The 26,449-nt window shown below is 42.0% G+C and overlaps 1 protein-coding gene across 1 annotated transcript in view; it reads right to left on the bottom strand.

The window, feature by feature from the left end:
• Positions 1–24,376, bottom strand: part of slc12a5b (solute carrier family 12 member 5b) — a 30,217-nt gene extending 5,841 nt beyond the window's left edge. The window contains exons 1-15 of the mRNA XM_053425614.1: positions 24,322–24,376; positions 7,155–7,258; positions 6,915–7,055; positions 5,495–5,641; positions 4,100–4,154; positions 3,790–3,920; positions 3,220–3,467; positions 2,830–3,041; positions 2,579–2,746; positions 2,130–2,228; positions 1,955–2,012; positions 1,448–1,622; positions 831–949; positions 600–698; positions 57–176 (exon numbers count right to left, since the gene is read on the bottom strand). Coding sequence (XP_053281589.1) covers positions 57–176; positions 600–698; positions 831–949; positions 1,448–1,622; positions 1,955–2,012; positions 2,130–2,228; positions 2,579–2,746; positions 2,830–3,041; positions 3,220–3,467; positions 3,790–3,920; positions 4,100–4,154; positions 5,495–5,641; positions 6,915–7,055; positions 7,155–7,258; positions 24,322–24,376 — 1,931 coding nt within the window. The remainder of the gene's footprint in view (positions 1–56; positions 177–599; positions 699–830; positions 950–1,447; positions 1,623–1,954; positions 2,013–2,129; positions 2,229–2,578; positions 2,747–2,829; positions 3,042–3,219; positions 3,468–3,789; positions 3,921–4,099; positions 4,155–5,494; positions 5,642–6,914; positions 7,056–7,154; positions 7,259–24,321) is intronic.
• Between the last annotated feature and the right edge of the window lie 2,073 nt (positions 24,377–26,449).

Here is a 26,449-nt window from a genome sequence, read left to right as displayed (position 1 = left end):
GGTTAAAATGTATCTTTTACAATCGTACGTCCGATGCTGTCGTGATGATGACTTACCCGCGGAACTCAATGTATTTGTAGATGCAGGAGGCGATGACCATGGCAATAATGGCATAAAACCAGGAGCAGATGAACATCAGCGACAGGCACAAACTCATACCCAGGAAAGACAGAGCCCTGTGGGGGGGACAGTATGTCACACGTCCAGTCAAACTGTGAGTTTCTGTCAGCTTCATTTTGCTGGCTGCAGCACATCGATGACACCAGCTTGTAGACAGGGATTTTATGAGATGTGAACAGCAGTTCATGAAAGTCCAGCTAGCCTTCAGCTGCCGACGGTGATTCACGTGCAGCACAAGCATCATCAGCAAATCTAACCTTACTGCTGTTCCTAAAAACTGATGCTGCAAATTTTAACCTGTTGAAATTTGTATAAAATGCAAGCAGGGTGGTTTGTCTTCTGGCAAAGTTAAAGCCTGAAATTGAACTCTGCAAAAAATTGCTCTGTTAATATTTGGAAAATGCATCATCATATGTGTGAGCTCCTCCGACGTTTTCACTGCGTGTATCGAGTGTCGTTAAACACTGACACACACTCACCAGTGGTAGAACTTGAAGCGCGGCCTCCAGTTTGGCGTCCTCAGCAACGTCTGCAGCGCACAGGCCAGGTTGACGAACATGTAGCACATCAAGAAGAACCTATAGGAAGAGAGGGAGAAAGGATGACGAGAAAAAAGATAGAAGTAACAAAGTCAGATGGCTGATCTACAGTGTGTGTGGTGTGTGTGTGTGTGTGTGTGTTCAGGAATGATTGTATAGTAATGAACTTACATGGAGAGGATGGGTGCGACTGAATCCAGGGAGGCGATGATGATGCCAATCTCACAGATGCTGGCTGTGAGCAGGAGGGCCCAGGTGGGCTCTCCATTCTCTTTGCCGTGGCCAAACACCTGCAACAACATCCAATCGAATTCAGATTTATTGGTATTATTTACATTTTTGATTTGGGCCATGCATATAATGTGGCAGAACACATGGACAAACACAGAATGTCATTGTTTTGTTAAATATACTGGAGACTGTTTTTTTCTAAGCTCAACGTAACCTCAAGTGAACAAATAAAGATCTTTGGCTTCTAGCTAAGGCTGATGCAACATATGATTGAGAAATATACTTCTGTTTTATAGGCAGACATGTTTTTAATGTTACCGAACCATTCTTCCTTAAACCTGAATAAAAGCTTAGTTTTAAGAAAATAAATCATTCCTGTTAATTCACAAAATGTATTATCCACCCTAAAAATCAAATGAAACTCTACAGTCCATTGAGTCATGCATGATCTACTCTTTATAAACATATCTATTCTCTGCCGTTTAATATTAATGTTTGTTTCTGCAGCTCAAGGCAACAAATTTCTGCTTTTATAGATGAATCTGAACTCTACTCACTCTGAGAAATGGGATGATGCCGTCCCTGGAGATGGCCTGCAGCAGACGTGGAGCTCCTGTCAGACTCTGGAGTCCAGCTCCGCATGTGGAAAAGAAGGAGCCAATCACAATGACCCACGGAGATGGCCACGCCAGCGTACCAATCACCAGGTTACCGCTGACCCCTTCACCAAACCTGTGAAGTGAAATTAAGAGTAAAGAACTGACAGTGATTTACTGTTAATCTACATCAACAATATTTTTTAAATGTTGCTATTAAAACTGGGGCTAAATTCATAACCAGGTAGCTTAACGCATAATCATTCATCACAATAAAGGCTAAATTAAACTCTCAATAAAAAACAGAGGAGTAAAAAGTACAATATTTACTTCTGAAATGTAGTGAAATATAAGTAAAGTGCATCTGAAGTAATGTACAATGTAAAAACTCAAGTACAAGAAGTCACGTATTGGCATATACTATACTTCAATATATTTAACAAACTTGTTAAACAATTGAATACTTACTTATCCCTGAGGACAACTCCTTCTATACAGGCACCAAACAGCACCACACTGGATATGTCTGGCATTAAAACTGTTAAGGAATACGTTGTGATAACATGAAAAAGTCAAAGTGCTCAACCAGCGCTTTCTGAGGCTCACAGTTTCTTTCTAAGGTCCTGGGCTCGGTAAAGGATACACACAGTAGAAGTGGTGGTGATGGCTGCGATGGTGCCGATGGGAATCGACTTCTGAGCATCACGCAGGTCGCCGGAGCGGTTGGAGCCAGCCATGATACCTGAGAGCGGAGGGACATGAATCATCAGGAGGCACTTAGCTTTTGATTTATTTTGGTCTTTGAAGAATAAACCCTGATGGAGTCTTAATATCACCGTTGAGAGCCCTAACGTTCGGTTTCATGCTTTGCTCTGGGGACTCAGAGCAACAGCTGCTCAACAGTTAAAAAAGAACGATGAGGTGTCAGAGGTGAGAGGGTCGGTCGTTTATGATGGAGCGAGGCCGCTCTGGAATTTAACAACTGTCAAACTTTAGATTTAGGGGGAAAGGAAGCTGCAATCTTCAACTTTACCTGCAGATGTCACTAAATCCTACATGATAGTCCTTTCAGAGGGCCTGTGTGATGCTAACCTGTGACAGATGGGAAGTATATCCCCACCAGCAGGGTGAAGAAGCTGCTGATGTCAGCCAGGACGTAGCGGCTGGAGGTGGTGGCGGGACTGTCCGGATCCACATCTGACACAAGTCCGCGCTTTTCCAGGAAAACCCCTTTTTCTAGGTAGTTACCAAACAGGTTTTCTGAAAGGGAGAAAGAGAACATCTGATCCCTTTGCCACATTGACGAGGATCATGGTTAACTGTCATTTGTGTTGATCTCTTACCAGCCAGGATGCCACTCGTGACCCCCGGGATGCCCTGTATCTCGGTGACGTTGTTGTTGAGGAAGTATTCATCACACGTGGCATTGAGGGACTCGGAATCACAGAAGGACCTCCACAGTTTGGTGGTGACAGTTTCATTGTCAATTTCAATGACCTTTGCACACACGTCGTATACTTTAGAGAGAAGGGTTCGATTCCCCAGCAGGCAGACGCTGCAAAGACGGTCAACAAAAGCATCTTTGACATAACGCTGTTACGTAGATGATGGAGAAGGTTTCCATTAGTACAGCGTTTAGTACGCCTTTATCTTCGTCAGTGATGACATACATCGAGCAAATGGACATAACCAAGAAAAGCCAAAAATCTTGACCAGTGCATCAAGTCACTTACGGGAAGACCGGGGGGTCGATGGCGGTCTTGATGACTCCAGCGTAAACAGACAGGATGGAGAGGATGACACAGGCCAGGAAGACCAGTGCCAACTTGTTCACATATTTCACCCCCACAAACACCACCAGCGACATTAAGCTCAGGACGATGGTGCCGTACACCCGCATGTTGTTGAGGAGCGCCGCCTCCGCCTCCGCCCCCTCCAGACCCTCAATCTGGAAGATGGCTGCCTGAGGAATGATATAAATCTGAGAGGATGGAAAATGGAGGGATGAAGGTGGAAGGAGGAGATGTAGAGGGAAAAAGACGAGATGGTGTGGAGCATGGTCGAAAAGAGTGGAAATTATAATGATAGAATATTAAAACACCGTAAACTGGTGCAATTGAATGGTTTTATGTTTGGTCTCAAAAGTGAAACTGTCAAGTTTGGAGTCTTGAGTCCAGTAGGTTGATATATTCCGTCACAGTGAGAAATGAATTGGTCATGTAAGTAATGTTCTGTTAAAAAAAAAGATACCCATCAAGCCCAGAACAGTAAACTTGTGTTATTTGATGATTAGGGCGACTTACCAGCAGAATTTCGATGCAGCCAAGGATGTACATGGCACCTGCGAAAGTCGTCCCCAAGTAGAAGCAGATCCCAACGGCTCCACCGAACTCAGGCCCCAGTGAGCGAGAGATCATGTAATATGAACCTCCAGCTATGAGACACACACAGACACACGGGAGTCACCGTTCTGAACTGTTCTGTCACACACACACACACACACACACACACACACACACACACACACACACACACACACACGCACACACACACACACACACACACACACACACACATACACACATACACACACATACTCAGACGTCCACTGACCTGGTACAACTCCATTTGTGGCGATGGCACTCATGGAGATGGCTGTGAGCATGGTCTGAGAAAACAAGGGTTAAAGGAGCGTAAGATGCTACAGGTGGACGTTAACTAAAATCCAACATGGCTGACGGCGAGACCTCGATGAACTGAGGGAGTGAGCGGAGAGTAAACATCCAGCCGCTCCAGAGTCTGACTCAGCTGATCACCACGAACTCTTCATCACGGTGATGAGTAAGGCTGGTTAGACACATTCTGTCACTACATGTTATACTGTCTGCTGCAGCCGGAGGTAAAAAGGAACTGATTACTTTTACTGGCTTATTTCTGTACTCTGCACAGAGTGGAGGAGGAAGTACTCCATCATTTTACTACTAGAAGTAAAAGTACAAATAAATAGAAAAATGGAAAAGTAAAAGTACAACATTAACTTTTATTATTGAGTAAATCTTGGTTAATGTATTATGCATTCTAATGTCACCTACCAGCTCTGATTGGATCACTGATCAAATTCCCTTTTGTCTATTTTGATATTATTAGAAATAATATGAACATGTAAAACCAGGCAGTGTTAAAAATGTGTCGGAGTAGAAAGTACATATATATACTGACAAATGTAACAAAAGCGATACCTGAAAAGAAACCTACTTAAGTACAGTACAGATACTTGACCAGTGTACTTCAGTACAGTAACAAAGTAAACACAATTTGGTTCATCCCATTACTACCTGCACTCAAGTACTTCCATATACTCAAATACATTAGTTTTCAAAGGGGTTTGATTTTTGCCAGATGGTCGACCACTGAAAAATCTTTAAAACTATTGGATGGATTGAACATTTTTGCAGAAGTTTCCTCAGCTGCCCCAAGTCTCACATTTCTGAAGTCACCATCGACAGCTGGATGGACCCATTACACTATTTCTGTCTGGCTGAACTGGGATAAGTAAAACCCCTGACTTTTCATCTCGCACCATAATAAAAGAATAACGAGGTCACATCAATCTTATATATCATGAACGATTGATATTCCTTTGAAAAATGTTTACACATGGATGCGGACTGAGCAGCATGTGACATATTCCATGATGGGAAATAAAGCAGTGGTGCAGTGTTAGTGGGTTTACTGGCAATCTGCCTCATGCCGGGATTTACTATGTCACCTTCAGCATGTGCAATTCTAATTATGAGTGTACCACCTGTTCAACAGTACAGTTCAACAGCCTGTGGTTTAATCAAGCACTGCCCCCATGTGCTGGGGCACCACTTTACATTGAAATAATCTTGCAGATGGAATATTTGTGTTTAAGAAATTTGAAATCTAACATCTGTTTTCGGAGCGAACAGGGGTTGAGTTGCACAAGCAACGGACGACAGTAGGGAAGTGTGCACTTTTACTCACTGTGGAGCAACACATAAAGACGATTATGAAGGAGCCGAAGACGCCTCCGACCCCGACCATCCAGGTCATCCGTAGGAAAAGGATCACCCCAAAGATGTTCTGGATGCACGGCAAGTACACCCCCATCAGAGTGCCAAGCTGTGGAGCCTGGAAAACACAACACGTCAAACCTGGGAAATAATGAGTTTCCCATTGAGCTCATTAAAATAAAGGGGTCAACTCGGTTCATTTCGACTTTGTTGTTAAAATTCATGACATTCCGTTCAAGCCTTTCATTAGGTACAAACAGTTTTATCATTTTAAAACACAAAGAGTGTTCTTTGAGTGATCTCTGTGATAAAAGTATGTACTTTCCTTAATTGTCTCTGTGTCTCTCAGTAAATTTGCCTGTAGCTTTAAAATGGAAATGATTTGCTTTGAGGTGCTGGATCAGTTAATAAAGGTTTGTGTGTGACTGGCAGCAGCAAACTCAAACTTTCTCTGGTATTAAATATCTACACACATCGGTTAATTTATTACGCACTTTAAAAAAATGATCTACCAACAATAAAAGATAAAGCCTGGCATCTGATTTTGAAAAAGATGAACGCCTCTTTTAATAATTCATTCATCGCTGCACTTGGTGAAAGCCAGGATATTTAGTCATAAACTGTTTGTATCAATAACAAAAAGTGAAGGTGACATGAAGAAACCATCAAGTCCCTGTTTGTCCTTCAGACACATTGAGGGGTTGCCATTGAAATTCCGGCATTGCTCTTTATGAGGAGTTGTGTTTGATGGGAAGGAAGTGAAAGATGAACAGACTGGTGAGTGAAGCCCCGACTGCCCACTCTGTAGAATCTGTCAGGTGACTCGGTCTGTCCCTCACTCTGCAAGACAAGTGTCCTCTGACTGACAGGTTGTCTTAACCCAGTCACTGAGGTCTCATTTGTGTGCAAATACACAAAACTAATCTTGATGCTATGCATGATTCATCTGTTGGTTATTATTTGAAATGTAATATTGATCAATTAGTTAGATTTTAAATTTATCCCAATTAAGTTTGTTACTCTCACTCTGAGCAAATTCATGATTTTACTGATTCTATTTAAGTATTAATAATATATATTAAAGTAAGAGGTTCCTTAGAATAGAGTGTATATTTAACCTAAACATGCAGAGGAGGAGGAAGAACGTCTTTCAGACCTCAGTAGTGTCTGCATTCCAACTCCATACAGCCTCAACTTGATCAATAATGCAGATTTGTCATTATCTATTCCCCTTGTGATCTTTCTGCGTGATTTTGCTTCCTGCTTTTGTCTTAATAAGATAATTGATTTGATGAAAACTGATCAGTCTCCTCTCCTAATAAATATCACATGTAACCTCTGGGTCAAACCACTGCAGTTTGAGTGTCACACTGTTTCACACAATACTTTACCTTGACAGGTTTTTTGGACGGCCGTGCCCCCTCCTCATTATTCTCTTCCTCCTCATGCTCTTTGCTTCCTGTTGGCAGATTGGAGTAATTGGCCAGACTGCTCAGCAGAGAGGAGACCATTGGACTGGTATCCATCTCCTCCTGTAACACACATATGCAGAGAAACACAGTGATGACAACAGTAGGAGGTGGTGTCACACTGGTACGCCAGCATATTTGTGTATTTGTCACTGCACCCACCTCAAACAGAGCCATGTTCTTGCCGTCATACTGCTGGCTCTTCTCCGCGTCGCTGGCTGCGCTGCTGTTGATGAAAGGACTGCTCTCTTTGGGGTTACCATCACCTGAAACACCAAAGACACCAACCAGCAGATTTAGAGCTGACTCTTCTTCCCTCACAGCAATTCACAAAAAAAAACACACACAAACACACACATGCACACACTATGGTGACTGTGGAGAGGAAAAAACACTTTCTTTATAGGTTTACAGCTGTTAGTATATCATGTTGTACATTTGGTCTTTTTTGGGGCTGAATAATTCATTGGTAGCAGACGATTGACTGATTTACTCTGAGTTTGTGCTTTAACCAGGAGATTTATTGAGGGACTTAAAAAAATACGCTTTTGTTCCAAATCTTTTGACCCAATCACATTTTTCAAAAGAGAAATCTCAAGGTGCTGTCTGTGGCCTGTCTGTGTTTTGAATTGAATGATCCCTGGATGTGCTCCCTGCTGTGCACACTCAGTAATGATTAATAATGTGTCACTTAGTAACAGCGGAGATGGACGATGGACTCTCCACATGAGTCCCAGGAGAGACTTTCCTCCGGCTGCAGCAGAAGATTTTCTAAAAAGCCAACTGAAGTGCGTAAAGGACACTTGCCAGCCTGAGCAAAGGGTTACCAACCAAACACCAAACAACCAACAATCCTTTGGAACAACTTTGGGCAGTGAGCAGCTCAACTTTAATACAAGTCTGACAAAATTCTGAGCATTTTGGAACTATTTCATCACTGTGAGAAATCCCTTTACCTCAGAAACAACAAGAGCCCTGCAGAATAATGAATGCATAAATGTGTCTCCTCTAATATCTCGGAGTGCAGTAACATTTAGCCTGTTATGGAAAAAGGACACATGAGGTGGCGACCTGTTGCTCCTGCTGGTTCAAAGCAGTACAATTTAGTTGAAGATTCCAATTCCCACCAGCTGCAGAACTATTACACAATAATCTTTAAAGCAAAGTGGGGAGTCAAATGGCAGCTAAACCGCTTTCACACAGAAGATAATCCTTTAAACGACTGACTGGCCTCCAAAAGATACGTTGCCTGTCAAATTGGATTAGAAAACCTTTCATTTTTATGTCGTTTTGTGTTTGCATTGGACTTTTGGAAATTCTTCAAGACCAAAGTTCATTCATTTTATTAAAGAAAACACTAGTAGTCCTAGTTGAGTTGCAGTTTTCACAGCTGCAGTGTACGATTGCATCAGTTAAGCAGTTAGATTAATCCCAGACAGGAGAACTGACAGTAATGGACATCGCTGTCTTATACCTGTTGTTGATGAGTCAACTTTAACATTGAGACCGACAGCAGGTCTTTTATTTCTACTCTGAGATATGATTCAGATTATGACGAAGCACCACCTGAGTGTTCTGTAATCCATCCTGGTTTTAACATCTGCATTTAAAGCTCATTTCTGCTCTTGGCTTAGAGGGAAATCAGCTTTTAAAAAAATTGCAATTTCACCATGTTACACTAAAAGCTGTGTGTGTGTGTTTCCCTCTGTGCAAGTTTCCGGCATTGCATGTCAAACATATTTTCTGTACAAGAAGTTCATATTGTCTCATGGGACGTACAAGCCCCCCCCCCGCCCCCCCCCCCCCCCATAATCTGAACCATATTTACAACAGACTGGAGATGATTACAGGTGTCCATTTCACGTTAAGCGGAATTAGGAGTTCCTATATGAGATCATGTCGTCCCGCCCCCCCCCCGTACTGTTAACAGAGTAATCAACCATTTACAGGCTGGACTATAAGAAACATCAGTTGTGTGTTTCTGTCCTGGAAACCACACCTCCCTCATCTGCCTTCAGTGTAGACTCCAGGTGGAACCAGCCAGAGCCCTCACTCAAAAGATAACCACGAAGGGCAGAGTTGTTTAAAGTTAAGATACAAAATACCAACAAAAAACCCCAGCATAAAACGGCTACACACATTGAAGTGTGTTATGACGCTTTTTTGCTTCTTTGTAGGAACGGTGGGGGCCTTTAGCATGTCTGTGTCGGGGCTGCCCTTTTGTCCTCACGATTTTCTAACCTCAGTATGAAGTCTGTCAGTATTACATTAGGTCTAATTTCAGTATTTTCACCACTGTGCCCATGGTTTCAGCTGAGATCTTTGTTGACAGCAAGTGGTCAAAAATATCCTACATATTCTTATGTTCAAAGAAAGAACGGCATGAATTATGAACATCTGGAGCAAAGCTGGAAGTCAGGTGATGTTATAAAGCCATGGTCTGCAGAGAAAGGAGGCTGGACGTGAAACCATACGACTATAACAGAGATGATTACTCAAGTACAGTTGAATTTACAGATACAACAATCTTTTCCTGACCTTGACAGTGTTTATTATTGTAACCACGATGCAAACAACAATGAAGTATTCATTTTAACACAAACCACCATGTTTCCCAAAACATAACTTTTTCTGTTTAACCCTCAACCAAACAATAACCCCAGTGTCGACACATCATACAACCAGGATACACTTTTTTGGACGACACAGACAGTTGGTGATCTCTTGCTGATTGAGGCGTCAAAATCAACAACATTTCTACACACAAAACACATCATTTCAAGATTAAAATGAACTCAATTCAATATAGGAGAAAAAAGTTTCACCAGAGGAGAGGAGTGAGGAAAACAAGGTTTCCATTGCTTTCCCATTGACAGAGAAACATGATGAGGTTCAGTTCTCTGCAAAACAAGAATCTTTTTTTTTACACCCAAACAACCAACTGTCCAGAAGCCATAGGCTAAGTGGTTCTTGTGCTACCATAAAGTGACCACATGCAAAGGGATGATATTACTCTTCCAGGAAGAGAGGCCTTCTGGCGGAGAACATGTGGAAACGCACAACTTGCTGCACAGTAGTGATCGTGCATAAGTAAACAACTGTCTAGTGTCACTTTCATCCAATTAAACCAGCTCTTTACTGCTCTCTTTGTAAATCCTCCTGTCCTGAGGGGATGTATGCATTGTATTGAGGGACATTCCAGGTCCAAAAATCACACCGCTGTGCTGCATCTCTTAAACTTCCTGGGAATGTTGTGTTTTGACCACAAATTACAGTCACCAAACCTTGTGCATCACACTGTATATTCTAATAACTTTCCAAAGCTAACACATATAGAACAGGCCTGGGTGTTACCCTCCCCAACCTCCAGTGTTGTGCATGAACGAACGCAAAAGAACGCGCTCATTGAACACGTTCACTTTTATGAGAACGATGAACTGAAGTCAATGACAAATAATGAATTTGAACGGTGAACACTTTCATATTGTAGCGTCCTCGCGTATAGACGACAGGAAACTTCTCTCTTTATGTGTAACTTTATTAAAGTCCAGCGAACACGACACACTTCTTGTTCGTAACTCCGACACTCCTATCATCATCCGCCACTGTATTCTTCACTCCCCTTCCTCATTCACCCTTGATACGCCAACTCATCAGCCAATGACAGCTGCCATCCCACAAAACCCTACAGCCATTGGCCTAGAACTGTCACGTGCCCCACCCCTACCTGTTCACTGACCCTCAGGACATTTCAATACTTTCTCCTCAGGAGAGACGCTGTTTTAATCGAATGCTTGCACCATGTCGTTGCTCATATCGACTTCGCACTACATTACCCATCACTCATGGCACACATATGCAGACCAAACAAGCAACGTATTCCAATCATGTCGACACAAATAAACATTAATGATGTCCACAATCGGGGTGATTCTTAGCTGTATATTGTTCTTTCTTCTCCTCCTCTACTTTGCGGTGCTTTCTGAATTGTGCACCTGATAATTTAATATTTTTTTGATTCATCTTTGACTCTTACCGCAGTCTATCACCGCAGCGTGTACGTCAGGGACACACCTGAGGCGGAAGCGCAAATTCTGTGCGAGCTGCAGCCGACTGTTCACACAGGGAGCCATCCAGGAGGAGGTTTTAGATGCTGGCTTGCCTGTCCACGGAGCCACGGGTGGTGACATCAGCAAATGTCCCTACTATGCTGCCGAAATGAGTAGGTTTTTATACATCTCTTTGTATGCATCATGCTGCTATGCGGAACTGTTGTGAAGTGAAATGACACTCACTTCTTTTTTTTCTGTTCATGCTGAATAAAGTGAATTCACTTGGTCTGACGTTTTCGAACACATCTTTATAAAACACCTCATTAGCTTCAAACTACAAACCCTATGGGGGGGGGGGGGGGGGGGGAATGTTTTTTGAGGGAAGATTCCAGATTCATTCACTAGACTTGCACTCAGTAGAGCTCAACAGAGCCGTATAGGTTCATCTCTTATCCATGAAGCTTCCTTCTACCAAGTTGTGTGGTTATTGGTCCAGTAGTTTATTACATGAACCTGTTGACTGACAAATCAGAGATGAAAACATAACCTCCTTAACAGAGGTAATAAAACCTCCCCCCATTTATCAAGGAAATGTCACCAACATTAATAATTATTAGAAACACAACAGGAAATTAAAAGTAGAAATGTTTTGAGAATATCTAAATAGTTGACGGGTAATTTTCTGTTGGTCGACTTATCAATTCATTTATTAAAGCTAATTTCCCCTGCTACTTAGTCTATAGGGTTTTTATATATTGGTTTATTTTTGTCGTGCACTGATTGCTGGTTGTACATCAAATTGCCCTTGAAGGATATTAAAGATTTTCTTTTATGGACAACGTTAGTTAATCACAAGCTGCACAAACCAAGCTAGAGCAGCAGAGGAACCCAGCAGCCAGCAGGGGGCAGCCTCAAATGTTATCGGTTTATTGGTTTATATTCAGGTATAAAAGCTTCAGACAAATGTGAATATACACAAAACTGGTGTGATAAGAGGCCTCATAGAACTAAATCGATTCAAATATTTGTCATATTTGTGCAATCTAAGATCGTCAGACCTTCATACGGCAAAAAAGACAAACAGCAACATATGTAGAGTCTGCAGACCTTCACCAGGTGAAGTTCACCTGGAAAAAACACCTGTCAGATGCTGTCAGCAACAGGCTCATTTCAGTGCACACAAATAAACTAAATTCAGAATGTCAAATACACAAACCGAAACCAACTGTACATTTGCCAGTAATTGGTTGAAATGATACAACAGGGCCCTCTACATCTTATAAAAACATATTTACAAGTTAAAAGAGAGTTTAAATAGTGTTCGCCATGGCTCTGTCCAGGTTAAATAAAGATCCTGGACCCAGATCTGCTAAAACATTTCAAGGTTTCTTCTTTGCGTCATGTTCCATCATTGAAATCGGTTTAGTAGCTTTTGAGTAATCCTGCTGACAGACAGACAAACCAACACATAAATGGCAATGAAAACAGTGGCAGAGGTAATCAGTCCCATATGACACAATGTTAATCCTATAGCCTTTAAAAGGTAAAATAAGGCACCAATGGCATTTAAAGCATGCTGAAGACAAATTATCTACAACCCCTTCAACTGTGTCTGGGATGTTAAAGGTTGTTCAATCAGCGATTAAGGAAAACGCCTCCACCTCGAGTCATGATGCTTGCGGTTGCCTCACTCTTACAATTTGGAATTTTTGAGGCAAAGAGTCAAGCTAAGTAGAGCTAACACCTCTGCTAAGGCCGAACAGTCCCCTTGATTCAATAAAGCTGCACCAAATAACACAAACTCATCAATATCAGGCCACTATATGTGCCTGTTTTTTTGTTTTCTTTATCAAGATCCACGAATCATTTCCTGAGAGATTAGTGAAATAATTTAATAAAATCCTGGATCAGAAGCAGATCAGTGCCAAAACTGAATGGGTTCTTTTATTGGCCGAGGTTTCATCCTCACACCAAATTTCATGAAAATATTTGTCTGTTATTCTGCTAACAGACAAACCACAATGGCTCTCAGTTGAGTGCATACATTCACCAAGACCCAACAGTCCCCTTAAATTCAATCACGCTGCACCAAATTGTACACACACAGAAATAAGTTCCCTCATATACCTAAATTCTGCATGAATCCATGAATTATTCCCTAGTAAATCAGTAAAAAATGATGAAAAATGTCAATGTTAAAGAAAGAGTTAAATAGTATTGTGATCCCCACCTAAATCGGGAGCCACACCCAAGTTGAGTTTGTTCTTCCCTGATCCATACCACCTAGTATCGTGAAAATTCGTCAAGTAGTTTTTGTGTAATACTGCTAAATATCCCCAAACAACCAAACATACACATACCTCGTTGGCTGATAATATTTTTGGGAGATCTCTGTGTCGCGTTAGTCCGACCCAGAAAACAAACAAACACATGCAAATATCTCAGAAAGAAGAAATGTTCCAAATGTACCCCCACTGGTCCCTGGACGCAAATCATTTTTTTACAACAGATAATATTTCTCTCTGTCACTGTTTGAGCCTTGATCGACAGTTTTGACCCTTTTATAAGAGGCAATGGACCCAGAAGGATGGAGATCGGATCTTGTTTGTACTGATGCCGCCGCAGCAGGCAGACCTGTGAAAGGCAGAGGGCAGTGCAGATTTGTACCCTTGATGTGACATGGCTTTTACAAAATGGACAGTTTATACCGGCTTTTAAAAGCTTAATAGAACGTGGGCTCAAGGGGATTATGCAGCAGCTGCTGGAGGCCACAAAAACAGGCAGAAATTAACTCTAGCAAGTGAGAGCGCTGCCCCAATCAGTGGCACAGCAAACTCATAATTACATCCACCACATACCTCATTCATTTTTCACCTCGCCTGCTGCAAATGAGGAATTAAAGCTAATTCCATGAAGTCGTTTGTCTAATTTAAATCTGTCTCCTCTCTCCGCCTGCAGTCTGCCTGGCTGCGTCTCTGTCTCTCTGGCTCTGACTGTGAAATGTGACGCCTCCGGCCAAAACATACATAAAATTCCGATGTTTAACTTTCCGTTAAGACAGAGAATGATTGAATGATGAATTAAGGAAGGATATTGTATTTTGTCCAGCAGGGGAAACATTAAATGGCGAATTATGTTGTCACATGGAACGGTAAAGTCATAAATATCCAGTGTGTAAATACGAGTGGTTATGAATTTGAAACAGAGCAGTCACATCTAGCCACTGGCTGCACGGCTCTGGGGATGTGGATCCGTCTGTGAATCCGCCAAGAAAAAAATATCTCAATAACTACTGGATGGAGACATTCACATTTCCCAGAGAATTATTGGATGACCTCCGACAGCGTACAAGGGTCATTTTACATTCAGAGCCTGGAAAGAGGTTGTAAATTGTTACTTGACAATCCAGCGGATAGTTGTTAGAACAGTTAAGCCAGGACAAAAGAAGGGAACTGAACAACCAACCATAGCTTTTCCATAGGCAATAAAAATGTGTAATTTGTCTTTTTTGAAGTTGATGAATGTTCCTCTTAAAGAACAGTCTCTTAAAGAAAGCACATCGCCTCCCTGACCACGGCCCCAGCCCTGCGCTCAATAAGTGAAATAACACGCACCAGTCCCTCTCCTTCATGGTTAAACTCAGGGGTTAAGCGGGTCACTATGCCTTCAGATACTTCAGGGCTTTAATTCTATTCACTCGTGCTGTCAGTGATAAGATAAGGAGGATGGATGGGAGCGGGGGGGGGGCAGCGGGTAAACTTTACCTGTATCTATCTGTATAAACTTTATCTATGAAAGAACCGCCGCTTTAATCTGACAAGATGCTATTGACAGACTGATTACAGCTAATGCCAGACTCTGAGGGAGTCAAGGAGTCACAGGCTGCTGATAGGTCTGACATGTACTCAGCTGAGATGTGTGGGGCTGATTCACATAGACACTGACTCAATGCTTTGATTTAAAGTAGGGATGTTGTGCCTGGCACCAGTGTTCACCCTTTATACGTTTAGTTCCCATTTGGTTCATTGCTCAGATTTTAAACTAAGATGAACCTAAAAAATAATGTCTCCTGTTTTTAAAACGGCTCTATCTGCAGCTGGACCTCCCGTAAGAATCCCCTGATATATTTTGTAATTTAGAGGCATTTCCACCCTTTCTTCACCTTGTGCTCCTGTGTTTCCCCTTAACACTTGTTTGCCATTTGTCACTTGAACATCTGTCATACCTGCCCCCCCGCCGGCACTCCTGTGAGGTTACGACCACACACGTACGGGTTCCTGTCTGCCTGCGCCTCAGGCTCATCACCTGCCATATCCACTCATTGCTCATTGCTTGAGTCCAAAGACTAAAATGTATCAACTATAGAACAGAAAAAGATAACTTTGAATAGTCCATCTAATAGATTCTACCCACCACTGGGAAGATGGAGGGGTGTGTGAATCGTTTGAGTCCACAAACCACTTTTACAGTTTCAGGGGAGCGTTGCAGCCAGATCCAACACAATTGAAGTAAATGGTGACAGATTCTTCAAATGTAAAAAAAACTATTTTCATACGGTTATACATGTATCTAGATAACTGTACTTGCATGTTTTTCCTTTCTGCAACTCCTAAAGATACCATGACCTGGACGACTGAGAATCGTCACAGATATACAGGTATCTTTATGCAGAAAGTACAAAGATAGATGCAATGAAAGTTGTATCTAACTGCTCTCCCCTTTCCACAATAATCTGTGGAAGGAATTTAAAAACAATCTGCAGCCTCCTCAGTATTTGTAAAAAACAGGAAGCTTTATTTTCTAAAGCAGCCAGACATAAAAGTATCTGCTCCATTTGCCGGCCGACGGTGGATGAGAATGTCGGTCTGTTAGTCATTGCCCCACTTTTGGTCAAGACCAAAGTTTCTCAACAACTATTCAGTGGGGTTGCAATGACATTTTTTAAAGACAGTCTTATTCCCCAGAAGATGAATCCCAAGCTTAAATGATTGATTACATGCAGTAAATAAAACTAACGATAAAATCGTTCATTTGCTCAAAGTCATTATGTGTGTGTGTGTGTGTGTGTGATGGCTATATATAATATTATCACCAACAACACATGACTAATGTCCACATGTATGTAAACGTGGGTCTATGTATAAACTTGTCAACAGATTATTCAAGTATAAAAAAGCTGCCGCAGAAAAGCCATACCAGCCTCAGCAATTCCAGATGTGAGACTTTTCCGTGTTAAACGAAACTAAATAAAAGCATCAATTCACACATCTGCTGCCCCAACAAATACGAGCGCGATTACCAAAGAGAACAGCTTTCAGTTACTGCCGGAAATTCCAGGCAGCTAATGAAACCACTCTGTTCCTGTTAGTTAACATGTTTGTAAACGAGCAGAGGCTGGATGTGTTGAGGAGGTGCAATGTGATAAACAATCAACACAACATCCAACTCAAAATAGCCCAAACTCAGTGCAGGTGGTGTGTAAACACAGAGGGTCACTTTGCCACGGCTTAATTAAACAGAATTATTTTGTAATCTGATTGTTGGATCCACTGCAGCGTTTCCCATAGCCGGGAGAAAAACTTCCTGATGCTGCAGTAGAGTCACACCCACTAAAGAATATAGTGGGGTGGTGTGGCCAAGGCGGTAAAAACTGTTTATTTAAATATGTAATAAAATTCTTTGGCCACCTGGTGTCAGTAGAAACAACCCGTGAACCGTAGATTGTATATGTAAAGATGCACTGCAAGACTGCTGCCCTAAAGTGAAGCCAAAATGCCTCGATCAAAACCTGGTGGCTGGCTGCAGTACTGTTCATAAAACCTGCCTCCTCAATGTTAGTGATCATATGTTGTCCAAGTTTAAAAATCAATTGGCAGGTTCATTTCTGGATAGTGGGAAGAAGAAGGTGGCATTTCCCATCTTTATAAACATGTCTAAGAATTAAACCCATAATTACGACTTTTTGGTCTCTTGGGGCAGCAGAAAAAACTTATGAACAAAATCTCTTTTATTGAATATGGTGTACTTGTTCGCAAGCATTTGTATTTTTACAGGTTCAGCAGTATTGATTTAGAGTCCGGTTTCTGTCAACCTAAACAATATAAACAATATAAATCCAATCATCATGGTCTCTTAAGGCCGGCGCATGGTTCTGCAACTACGGCTGCAGCTTTTCACGCAGTTGTGTCGACGGACTCGTTTTAATTTATGGTTCTCAAAGGATTGCACGTGTTGCAAAGCAATTCACCGCCAGAACACTAGGTGGAGTAACGTATCTTGTCGAAGACGACCTCAGAGACGCCTTCTCTGTGTGTGGCAGTCGTCGTCGACTGTTTATTTGAATCGCCACTGCTGCTCCTCATAACCTTTTTCTGGCAGACTAATTTGTCCCTGATGTTCCTCTACGGCTTCGTACACTGGTCGACCTACAAACCGACGTTAGCCGAGAGATCTCCTTCCAGGGATTTGCAGGCAATCTGCGCGTCCTTGTATTCCGTCAATGACGTGTTATACAAGTGGTCATACTTTCGGATCTCTTCTGCCAAACGCTCTTCTATTTGGACCATATTCGTTCTTCTAAATCTTCCTTGGTTTCTGCCGGTACTATGGGGCATGAAACCGTAAATGTGACTCCGGAAAGGATGTAGTTAGCGGACCAATCACAGCCTTGCGGGCTGCGTGAGGCTTGCATAGCTATGTCGTTGGTTACAAAAATTGGGCGACGCACGCAAGGGGCACGCGAGGGGCTCTTGCGCTTGCATGTCCTTGCGTGTCTCTGAAAACGCAGAAGCCTGCGCCGGCCTTTAGAGAGAAATATAATTTGACTGATATATGCTCGAACTATATTCACCAGCTGTGTCTGTCTGTCATCTTAAACTGAGCAGCTGCTGTACAACGTTCTCTTTAGACATTTCCAACCAGGCGAAGGGAACCAAAGCAGTAGGTATGTCAGCCAGAAAGCTAAACAGGGACCAGAAACTTGATATGAGCTCAGTAATGCTGAGGGGAAATTACAGATTTGTGTGATATTTATTTTTGTCAGGACCACTGGGATATTTCCTAGTGACCAACAAAAATATAGCAGGCAGGAAATCTTTCACATCCCTCTTAGAATGAACAAATCAGGCGTGACCCGCTCTCATAGCAATGTTCCAATTTACATCATCACATCTCCCAGGGACGTGCACTGTCAGCAAAAAGCAATAAATGCACTGATAGATGGTTGTAGCTTATGTTGAAATTCAAGAAAAATGTGTGGAAAGTTTTTTTTGGAGGGTCTTGATATACTGATGCTTGAAACAATTGAGCTAACTCTGTATGTCATCATCTTATGTAGCGGAGGAAGGACAAATTTGGAGCACTCTTCGAATTTGGTTAGCCTTGTCACACTGCTGTGATGCAATCGGTCTTCCAATGCAGCCTCCTAAGGATGCAGCCCGCAAAGACACAGCTACAGCCCCTCCAGAGAATGTCCAGAGGATCTCCAGAGTTCAGTGCATGTCTGAAAGCAGCTTTAGTGTGTTTTTGTTCCTGCTTGTAATCCTGTTTCACATTAAATCCCCTGAACCACATCATCCTGTCTTTACATTCAGGTCCTTTCCTTATGTTCCTGGCCTCGTTGTTACATCATGTCCAGCAGGTTATTAACAGAGTTTATCTGAAGTGCTGAAGAGATGTGAGGGAGGTGGTTGTACTTCACGATAACATACATGCATTAACCACATTGAATTTGATCAATCTGTTAAAATGTGCACAAGATGTCAAGACCTAATCCAACTTCCCCACTTTGACCTTCTCACCCTCTATGGATTAAAGTCAGTGTTGTCACACACTCTTCCTTCAATGCTCAGTAATTGAAGAGCCAGGGACAATACGTCAGAGGATTACTGACAATCACTGACATGGTTTGGCTGCTCTGAGCCAGTTTATTAAAGCTGTGCATCAGCTGAGGATACATCAATGAAATTACTAGGAAGCAGTAATATTCAAAAATCCTTTATAGGGGCAGCTTTGCATAATGCAGCGCTGCAATGAGATAATACCTGATACACAGATATATGACTGCTCAGGTCAACTACAGCTCAGACAAACCTATAAAAGACAAACCACCAACTGGATAAACACTTCCTGCCACTAACCAGGAAGAAGGACCCAATATCCTGGTTATAAACTGCCTACCTGCTCATTTGGAGCTAGACTATGCACAGTAGTGATCAAGGAATGGATCGGCCATAGCAAGGTCTCACCAATACACAATCACAAGTCAGTCTCAGTTGTCTCACCCATTTAAAAAAAAAAAAATTTAAACCAATCTTAAGTAAAATGGACACTTTAACAAACATCACTTGGAAATGAACTACCTAAAAGTAAAGAAATATAGAACCAGGCCAGCCAGGTAAGAGATGACTCATAACCATTAAACGTTTGATTTAGAAGACAAAAAATATTGGAAAACGGAAGGTACAATGTGAACATAATTATTACAAGAGAGAAGAAACTACACGTCCCATAAACCATTGGAAATTATCCTTTTCCAATGATATCCAGCTGCTTAATCTTGAATCTGACCTCAAAGGGATTTTCCTCCCCTTTGGACTATCTTCTTCTAGCTATCTTCTTCGGTAGGAAATAGAAAAGGGAAATCATTGTTGCTCCGTGGTAAAAGTAACGTACGGATCCGACACTATTTTCACTGTTGCAATAAACATAACCTGATAGCAAGCTCCACCAATCACAGATGTTGCTTTTACACCTCAGGATTGTGGGGAGCATTTCTCCTTGACATAAGGGATAAAACATGATTTTTATTAAACGCAGGTTGATATCATATCATATTATTTGCAACTTCTACAGGAGCATGTACAGCCTCGTAGCTCGTGGGATACCTACGGCGGATGGTTCAAATGTTATAGCTCCAGAAGGTTGTAGATCACCTCCTCGACATCAACAGCTGCTCCATCATTCTATCCCCAGAAGTACGCAACCTGGCTATCATTCTCGACCCTTTCCAATCCCACAGCCAATCTGTCACGAAATCTGCCTTCTTTCATCTCAAAACATTTCCAGACTCCGGCCTACACTCGCCGACTCTGTGGCAGAAACCCTCATTCATGCCTTCATCACTTCCCGCCTGGATTACTCTCCTCAAACACCACCTGCTCACTGAGGCCTTGGGCCTCAGTCAACGCTCCACCCTGCTATTAGTGCTGTTTATATCTATCCTGTTCTGTGCAAATTACTTTCATATCTTTTTTTCCTCTTTTTTCCCCCAGGACATAGGTTAAGCCTCCTTGGGTCTCTTGAAAGACGCTATATAAATTCAAACTGTTATTATTTAATATCAGAAAATTTAAATCTGCAACGATGCTGTTGAGGTCTATTAAAGAAGGAAGGTAATCAACAAAGGGAAACAGGACAAAGACAGGACGTAAAGTAAGAGAAACACACAAGGAGACAAGTTTAAAAATAAACGTAAAATGTAGGAAGTAATGAACACAAAGTGCAAAGATGTAAAAAAAAGATGTAAAAAAACCAAACACAAGGAAAACGTCATAGTCAAAGTTGACAAGGAGTCCAACAGAGGACCAGCGAAGGCTCCAGACAGAGTCATAATACTAACCTTCCCCTGCAGCTCCATGTGTAACAGACAGTGTGTTATATAACAATCTTTCCATCCAGAGCCCAGTGAGCATTTTTCCTAAAATGTTCAACTATTCCTCTAAGTCCGTCAGATATAGGATGCCCCTCCGGCCCTTTGTAACACAACTGCAGCGGGCTGAGCTGGATCTAATCTGCTGGCCAGATGAGGCCCGCTCATCCTCATGATGTTTGAATCTGAATGTATTTGTCTGACTGTCAAAACGATAGAAAACCTATCAGGGAAACTGCAGAAGATATTTAAAGCTTAAGCATCTCAGTATGTTTGGAATATGCGACAATGGCAATTTTGCTTCAGTTGTCAATTTTCTTTTGTTTATATATGTCATTTGGCTTCTTTTTTTTTTTGTTATGCTCTTACTGTGTCACTTTAAGTCATTTTGCAAGTTAGAACAGTATCATTGTAGTAGACCGTCCACCCCAAGGCATCAACCGATCAAATCAAGGACAGGTTACAATTAGAAGCATCTGTTGCTCTGTGAACAACCCTCTAAAATAAACAGTGGTGAAAATTAGTTTTTTTTATGTACATTTGTCTTCATTCATCCTCACCTCTGACTCTGCTTTATTCACATGCGGTGTCATTAGCATACATTCTTTAATAGATCATGTGCTTTTATAGAATTGCGAGCCAAAAATCGGCAATTACCAGCTACAGCTCAAATGTAAACTCTGTAAAACATGGAGTAGCTTTTACTGATTAACCCCATTGGTCAGTATTAAGTGTGTGTTTTTTTCCAGCCTAAGCCTGTATCAGCTGCAGCCTCACATTTCTGTTCTCCTGAGACAGGGGTGTTGTCCAACTGCCTCAAGTATTGGCATGTCAAGGTTTCTGAAATGGTTTTCTGGTTTTCGGAGTTATCACAACCTCTCTGTCACCTCCAATCAGTCTGACAATCCTCCTCTGGACTCCATCATCCCCCAAACTCCTGCGTGTTGTTTGCACACCATTCTGCGTTAAAAACCTTAGAGACGTGTGAAAATGTGAAACAGTTTCAGAAATTCTCAAACCAGCTGTCTGGCTCCAACAACCGTTTATCCAACGTCACATTTTTTCCCCATTTTGATGTTTGACATGAACAATAACTGACCTGTATCTGCATCATTTGTTGAAATGCACTGCTGCCCCATGATTGGTTAACCTGTAGGTAAACAGGTGTTCTTATGAAAGTGCTCTTTAAGCTCACATTTACCACGCACCTACAGGTAAGTCAGACCTGGGGATGTCGAAGTCCCTGTAAGTAAGCCCAGGCCCCAATCTAAATGAATGGGGAGAGAGCCACAGCCACACTAGAATGCCAAGGCCCAACCTGCCTCTACAATTCAATCAAGCTTCAACCAATTTCACAAACTCATAAATATCAGTTCCCTAAATTTCTCACATTGTTAAAGCATGTGAAAAAAGAAAATGGACCAAAATTGAATGGGTTCTCCCCAGACCCATACTACAACCTTTTGGTTGACATCCGTTGAATTTTTCTTGTGAAGTCTTGCTTACAAGAAAACAAACATAACCAACAGAAAGATGGACGGGGGGGATAAATACAAAAATTATTTATTTAATCAACATTAAAATATGATAAATCCTTCTTAAAAGCTTTCTTCCAACAGGTTATTCCAGGTTACCTTCTTTTATTGCTCAATCCCACCAGAGCGCATCAGTACATTATTGGTTTCTGGACCCTACTCATGGAAACACCACAGCTTCATTCCTTCCTCATCATCATTAAGACCACACAGCACTGATATGTACACACACCCTATTATTTCTGCCTTTGCATTCCCCCCAATCACTGATTACTTCCCCCTGAGAAGATGTGAATGTGTCACTGCTCTGGTTGAATGACGAACAGCTCGAGGAGAATAGGGGAGGGTCGCTGCAGCCTGAATTTTCTCCTCACTATAATGTTACTGTTCTCATGATCCAATTTTCTGCCCTAATCCCTTTAAACAACAGGCCGAGGGAGGAATGCCAATACAATACAACAGAGAAGAGGAAAGTCCTCCGGCGACAGAAGTTTTGTCCTGCAGTTACACATTAGACTTGGCTGTACATGTGTGGATTTCCAAATGGATCATATTCTGAGCTATGTAACCCCCAAAAAAATCCACATAATCAACTTACGATTATGCGGATATCCGAATTTTCATTTGTGTTCACAGATGGAATTCTTACATTGTTACCAGAATGACACTCAGAGATCACAGACTTACGGTAAGGCCCAACAGTCGTGTGTGATCCATATGGGTTCACTAGATCCAGAATTTTTTATTTGGTTCAGCACCAAACTGCTTATCCCTCCTACCAGAGCCACATTTAACAATGTTATGGTTTCTTTCCTGACCGATACCACATCCTTCCACCATCTTTCAATGTAATCCCTGGAGTCGTACAACAACAATGATCACAACTGCAACTTTTTTTCCTGTAGGTTATTTTCTTTATTAAATAATTATTTGTTAAGTGTGTGTGTTTTTGTGAGCATAATAACCTTTTCTCTGTTTGTGTGCAATCTGCCTATTATCCAACTTCATAATAATGAGGTGACCAGTCATTGGTCAGTGTATAATCACATGATTATTCAGTGTGCAGGTAGAAATAGTTGCAAGCGAGCAAACTGATGCGGAAAAAAAGACACGAACTTGGGCAAGAGGTCCCATCTTTCTTTTTTTCTCTTTTTAGGTTTTGAATTTTGAGATCATGTAATCATTATAAAATTTGTAAAAAATAATAAGTTACATTAACAAACCCTCTAGTCCAATTTATTGTAGCTTTTTGCATTTTTATGCCATATTAAAATGTGCTTGTTCAGAAAAACACATTTCAAAAGTATCAGAAACCTTTGCATTTTCCTTGACAACTGAATAAAAAACTCATGTTACCATTTGTTATTTATAGTCAAAAACTACAGGACTATTAACTATAATCATAAAATTACTTTTTCTGCTCAGAGCCAAGTTCCCTGAACATTATGAAACATTATAAGATGTAGATTTTACCCCTGGGTAAGATTTTCTTTTAATGGGGGGAGGGACATGAATGAGTTTTAGAATGCTTTGTCTGGGCTGCACTCACTCCGCTGTTTAACCTTTTTGTTGAATGCAGAAAGTGTTGGTGACATGGGGTATATGAATCATCCGGCACAGGATGAACCACTGACAGACCAACGCACCTACTGGAAAAGCCAAACTCCTCCATCTCTTGAACAACTACCTCATTTTGTCAAAACCAGCAGTGACATCTCTGAACTGGAGGGTGAAATACAGATATCTGGGAGCTGCAGTGTGTGAGAGCTGAAGCAGTGGTGATGTGGATCAAACAGACCATCCACCTGTTTCCAATCTCACAACATAAGGAGCATTCATATTTGAGTGTAACCCAAACCCTAACCCTGAAAGAGTTTTCAGATCCAAGAGTTTCCTCCGCTTATCTCTGCCTTGCAAATGCAGATGCAATTTTTCAAGGATGAATCACTTGTCTCTACATCAATAATATGACATAATCTTGTTTCCCTAACTTTCCCATACTCCTACTTGTGCGCTCACATGCTTTCACTTCCTCTGCGAAGTGAGTCCTCACGCTCCTCTCTCATCAGCCCATGGCAGGTATCGTCACTCACCCTGGCTGTTGGGTCCCCCCTCTCCCTCCTCGCAGTCTGTTATGTTGTTCAGCATCCTCTCTCCTCCTCGGGCAGTGCACACGGAGCACGGCTCTTTCGCAGAGAAAAAAAAGAGAAAAGCTCCTGTTGGGCTGGAGCCAGCAACCAGACAGACTTTGCTTTTGCTTCCTGATGCCTCTTTCCTCTTCCTTTCCCAATCAAAAAAAAAAGCAGAATCCTCTTTTCTATTTGTCTGCTGTGTGATTCCCTCCGTCTCTCTGCGGGAGGAGGATGGAGAGACAGAGAGCGGCTGCAGGGGAGAGCGGATGATGGTGCTCGCTGACACTCACATGCACGGTCTCAGTCCCTGTGCACCACTCACCCCCCTGTCAGTTTAAGCCCGATGACTATATTCATCATGTATTCAGAAGGTATTATCCCTCTCCTCCTCCCTCCCTCCCTCCCTCCCTCACGCATGTTCATCTTCATCATCCATCTCATAATGAGAGAGGGATGGATGGAGAGGGATTGAGAGACAGATGAAAAAATGCTGCCTCCTGAGAATAAACATCTCTTTTGATGTTCTTTTCAGACAGAAGATGAGATTCCATTTCATTACAGTGTATTCATCCCTCTTTTGTTGTTTTCCCCCTGCGATGCTTTTTTCTTTTATATTTTTCCTGCATGGCCATGGCCCATTATCTGTGAAAGGCCTGCAGGCTGCGCTTGTATAACTTGCAAGCAAGCGCACACACACACTCTTCTTTTAATTCAAATGAAATGACCGAAAGAAAAGTGCTTGGCCTCCACTTTGAGTGAATGTTTTAGCCTGTCGTAGCTGTGCCACTTCTGATTAAACATCACATTGTTTAACCGAGACTTAACCTCTCTGACTACAGGGGACATATCTCTGAACAACGGGAGGTCACAGAGAGGTCACGGGTTCTGAGGAAGACAGTGTCACTTGCTCGAGAAGGGATGGTTGACTGAATGGAAAAGATAGATTGCGAGAGAAAAAGATGAATGAGAGTAAATAGAGTGAGGTAGAGCTGGTTAATTGGGAAAAGGGGACAAATTAGTAGAGGGAGAAGAGGCGAAATGATGAGGTGATCATGAAAAAGTTACATAAAGAGACGTTCAGGTGGCTTTAAAAGACAGGAAAACATTGGGCCAATGCGTCTTACATTCTTGTGTGTTGCGTGTATCAATCCCATACTGAAGTTTAGAGAGCATCACTAATCCACACCACCTGCCTACTGATAAAATGGCATGGCCAAATAACAACTGGCATTTAATGGATGAAAGAAGAGAAGGGGAAAAAAGGCTTTTTTTCTCCCCAAACCATCAGTATTTGAATGTCACAGTGATCTGTGTGTCCATGTCTGGTTAGATGATCTCTGGGTTTTGGCAGATGTTAAGAGAGACTTTATCCTCGCTGACTGAAACCAGCCACAGACTGCATGAGGCTCATATTGTGATGCTCGGGCCCAGCTGATATTTTTAACTTTGTCGTTAGTGCAGCTCCACTGTAATTACGCCAATTCACAGGAGAGCGTAGTCACGATGTTTGAGTGAGTTGCAGGGTTAAGGAGTTCCCGACCCAGGTGCACTGAAGGATATATATTCTTCTCCAGTCATGAGGTAGGCAGGAAGCCAGGCAGAAAAAAAACTCATAGGCTGAGGAGCAGAGCTGGAAACATTGGAACATTGGGCAACAGAGGCACGAGGTCAGACTGAGGAGACAAACACGTGAAACTGACCAAGAGGAAGGGGAGCACAGAGACTGATCGTGCGTTCACACGCTCCTCGGAAGGTCCCGTTTCCTGAGATGTGAAGTGGTTCCAACTCCAGTGTGTTCATGTGCTTTGAAGTCGGAATGTGGGGGGTAAAAACACTGATGCTGTTAATAAATTATGGGTTTTGACGGTTTGAAGACCGTGACATGTCTCTCCAATATTAACATGAAATGAGGAGAGAAGAAAAATTATCAGGGGGGATAGGCAGCAATTTCAAATAAACGCATGTTAATCATAAAAACATCTGTGAAAGATGGACGTGCTGGCTGTAGGTGAAATATTTGGATGCAGATACCCTTCTATTAAATGCTGTAGACTTATGTTAATAGAGAGTCCAAAGTCCCAAGAAAGTT

The sequence above is a fragment of the Pleuronectes platessa genome, chromosome 6, assembly GCF_947347685.1.
Source record: "Pleuronectes platessa chromosome 6, fPlePla1.1, whole genome shotgun sequence".
Taxonomy (NCBI): Eukaryota; Metazoa; Chordata; class Actinopteri; order Pleuronectiformes; family Pleuronectidae; genus Pleuronectes; species Pleuronectes platessa.
This window is presented reverse-complemented; position numbering and strand designations above follow the sequence as displayed.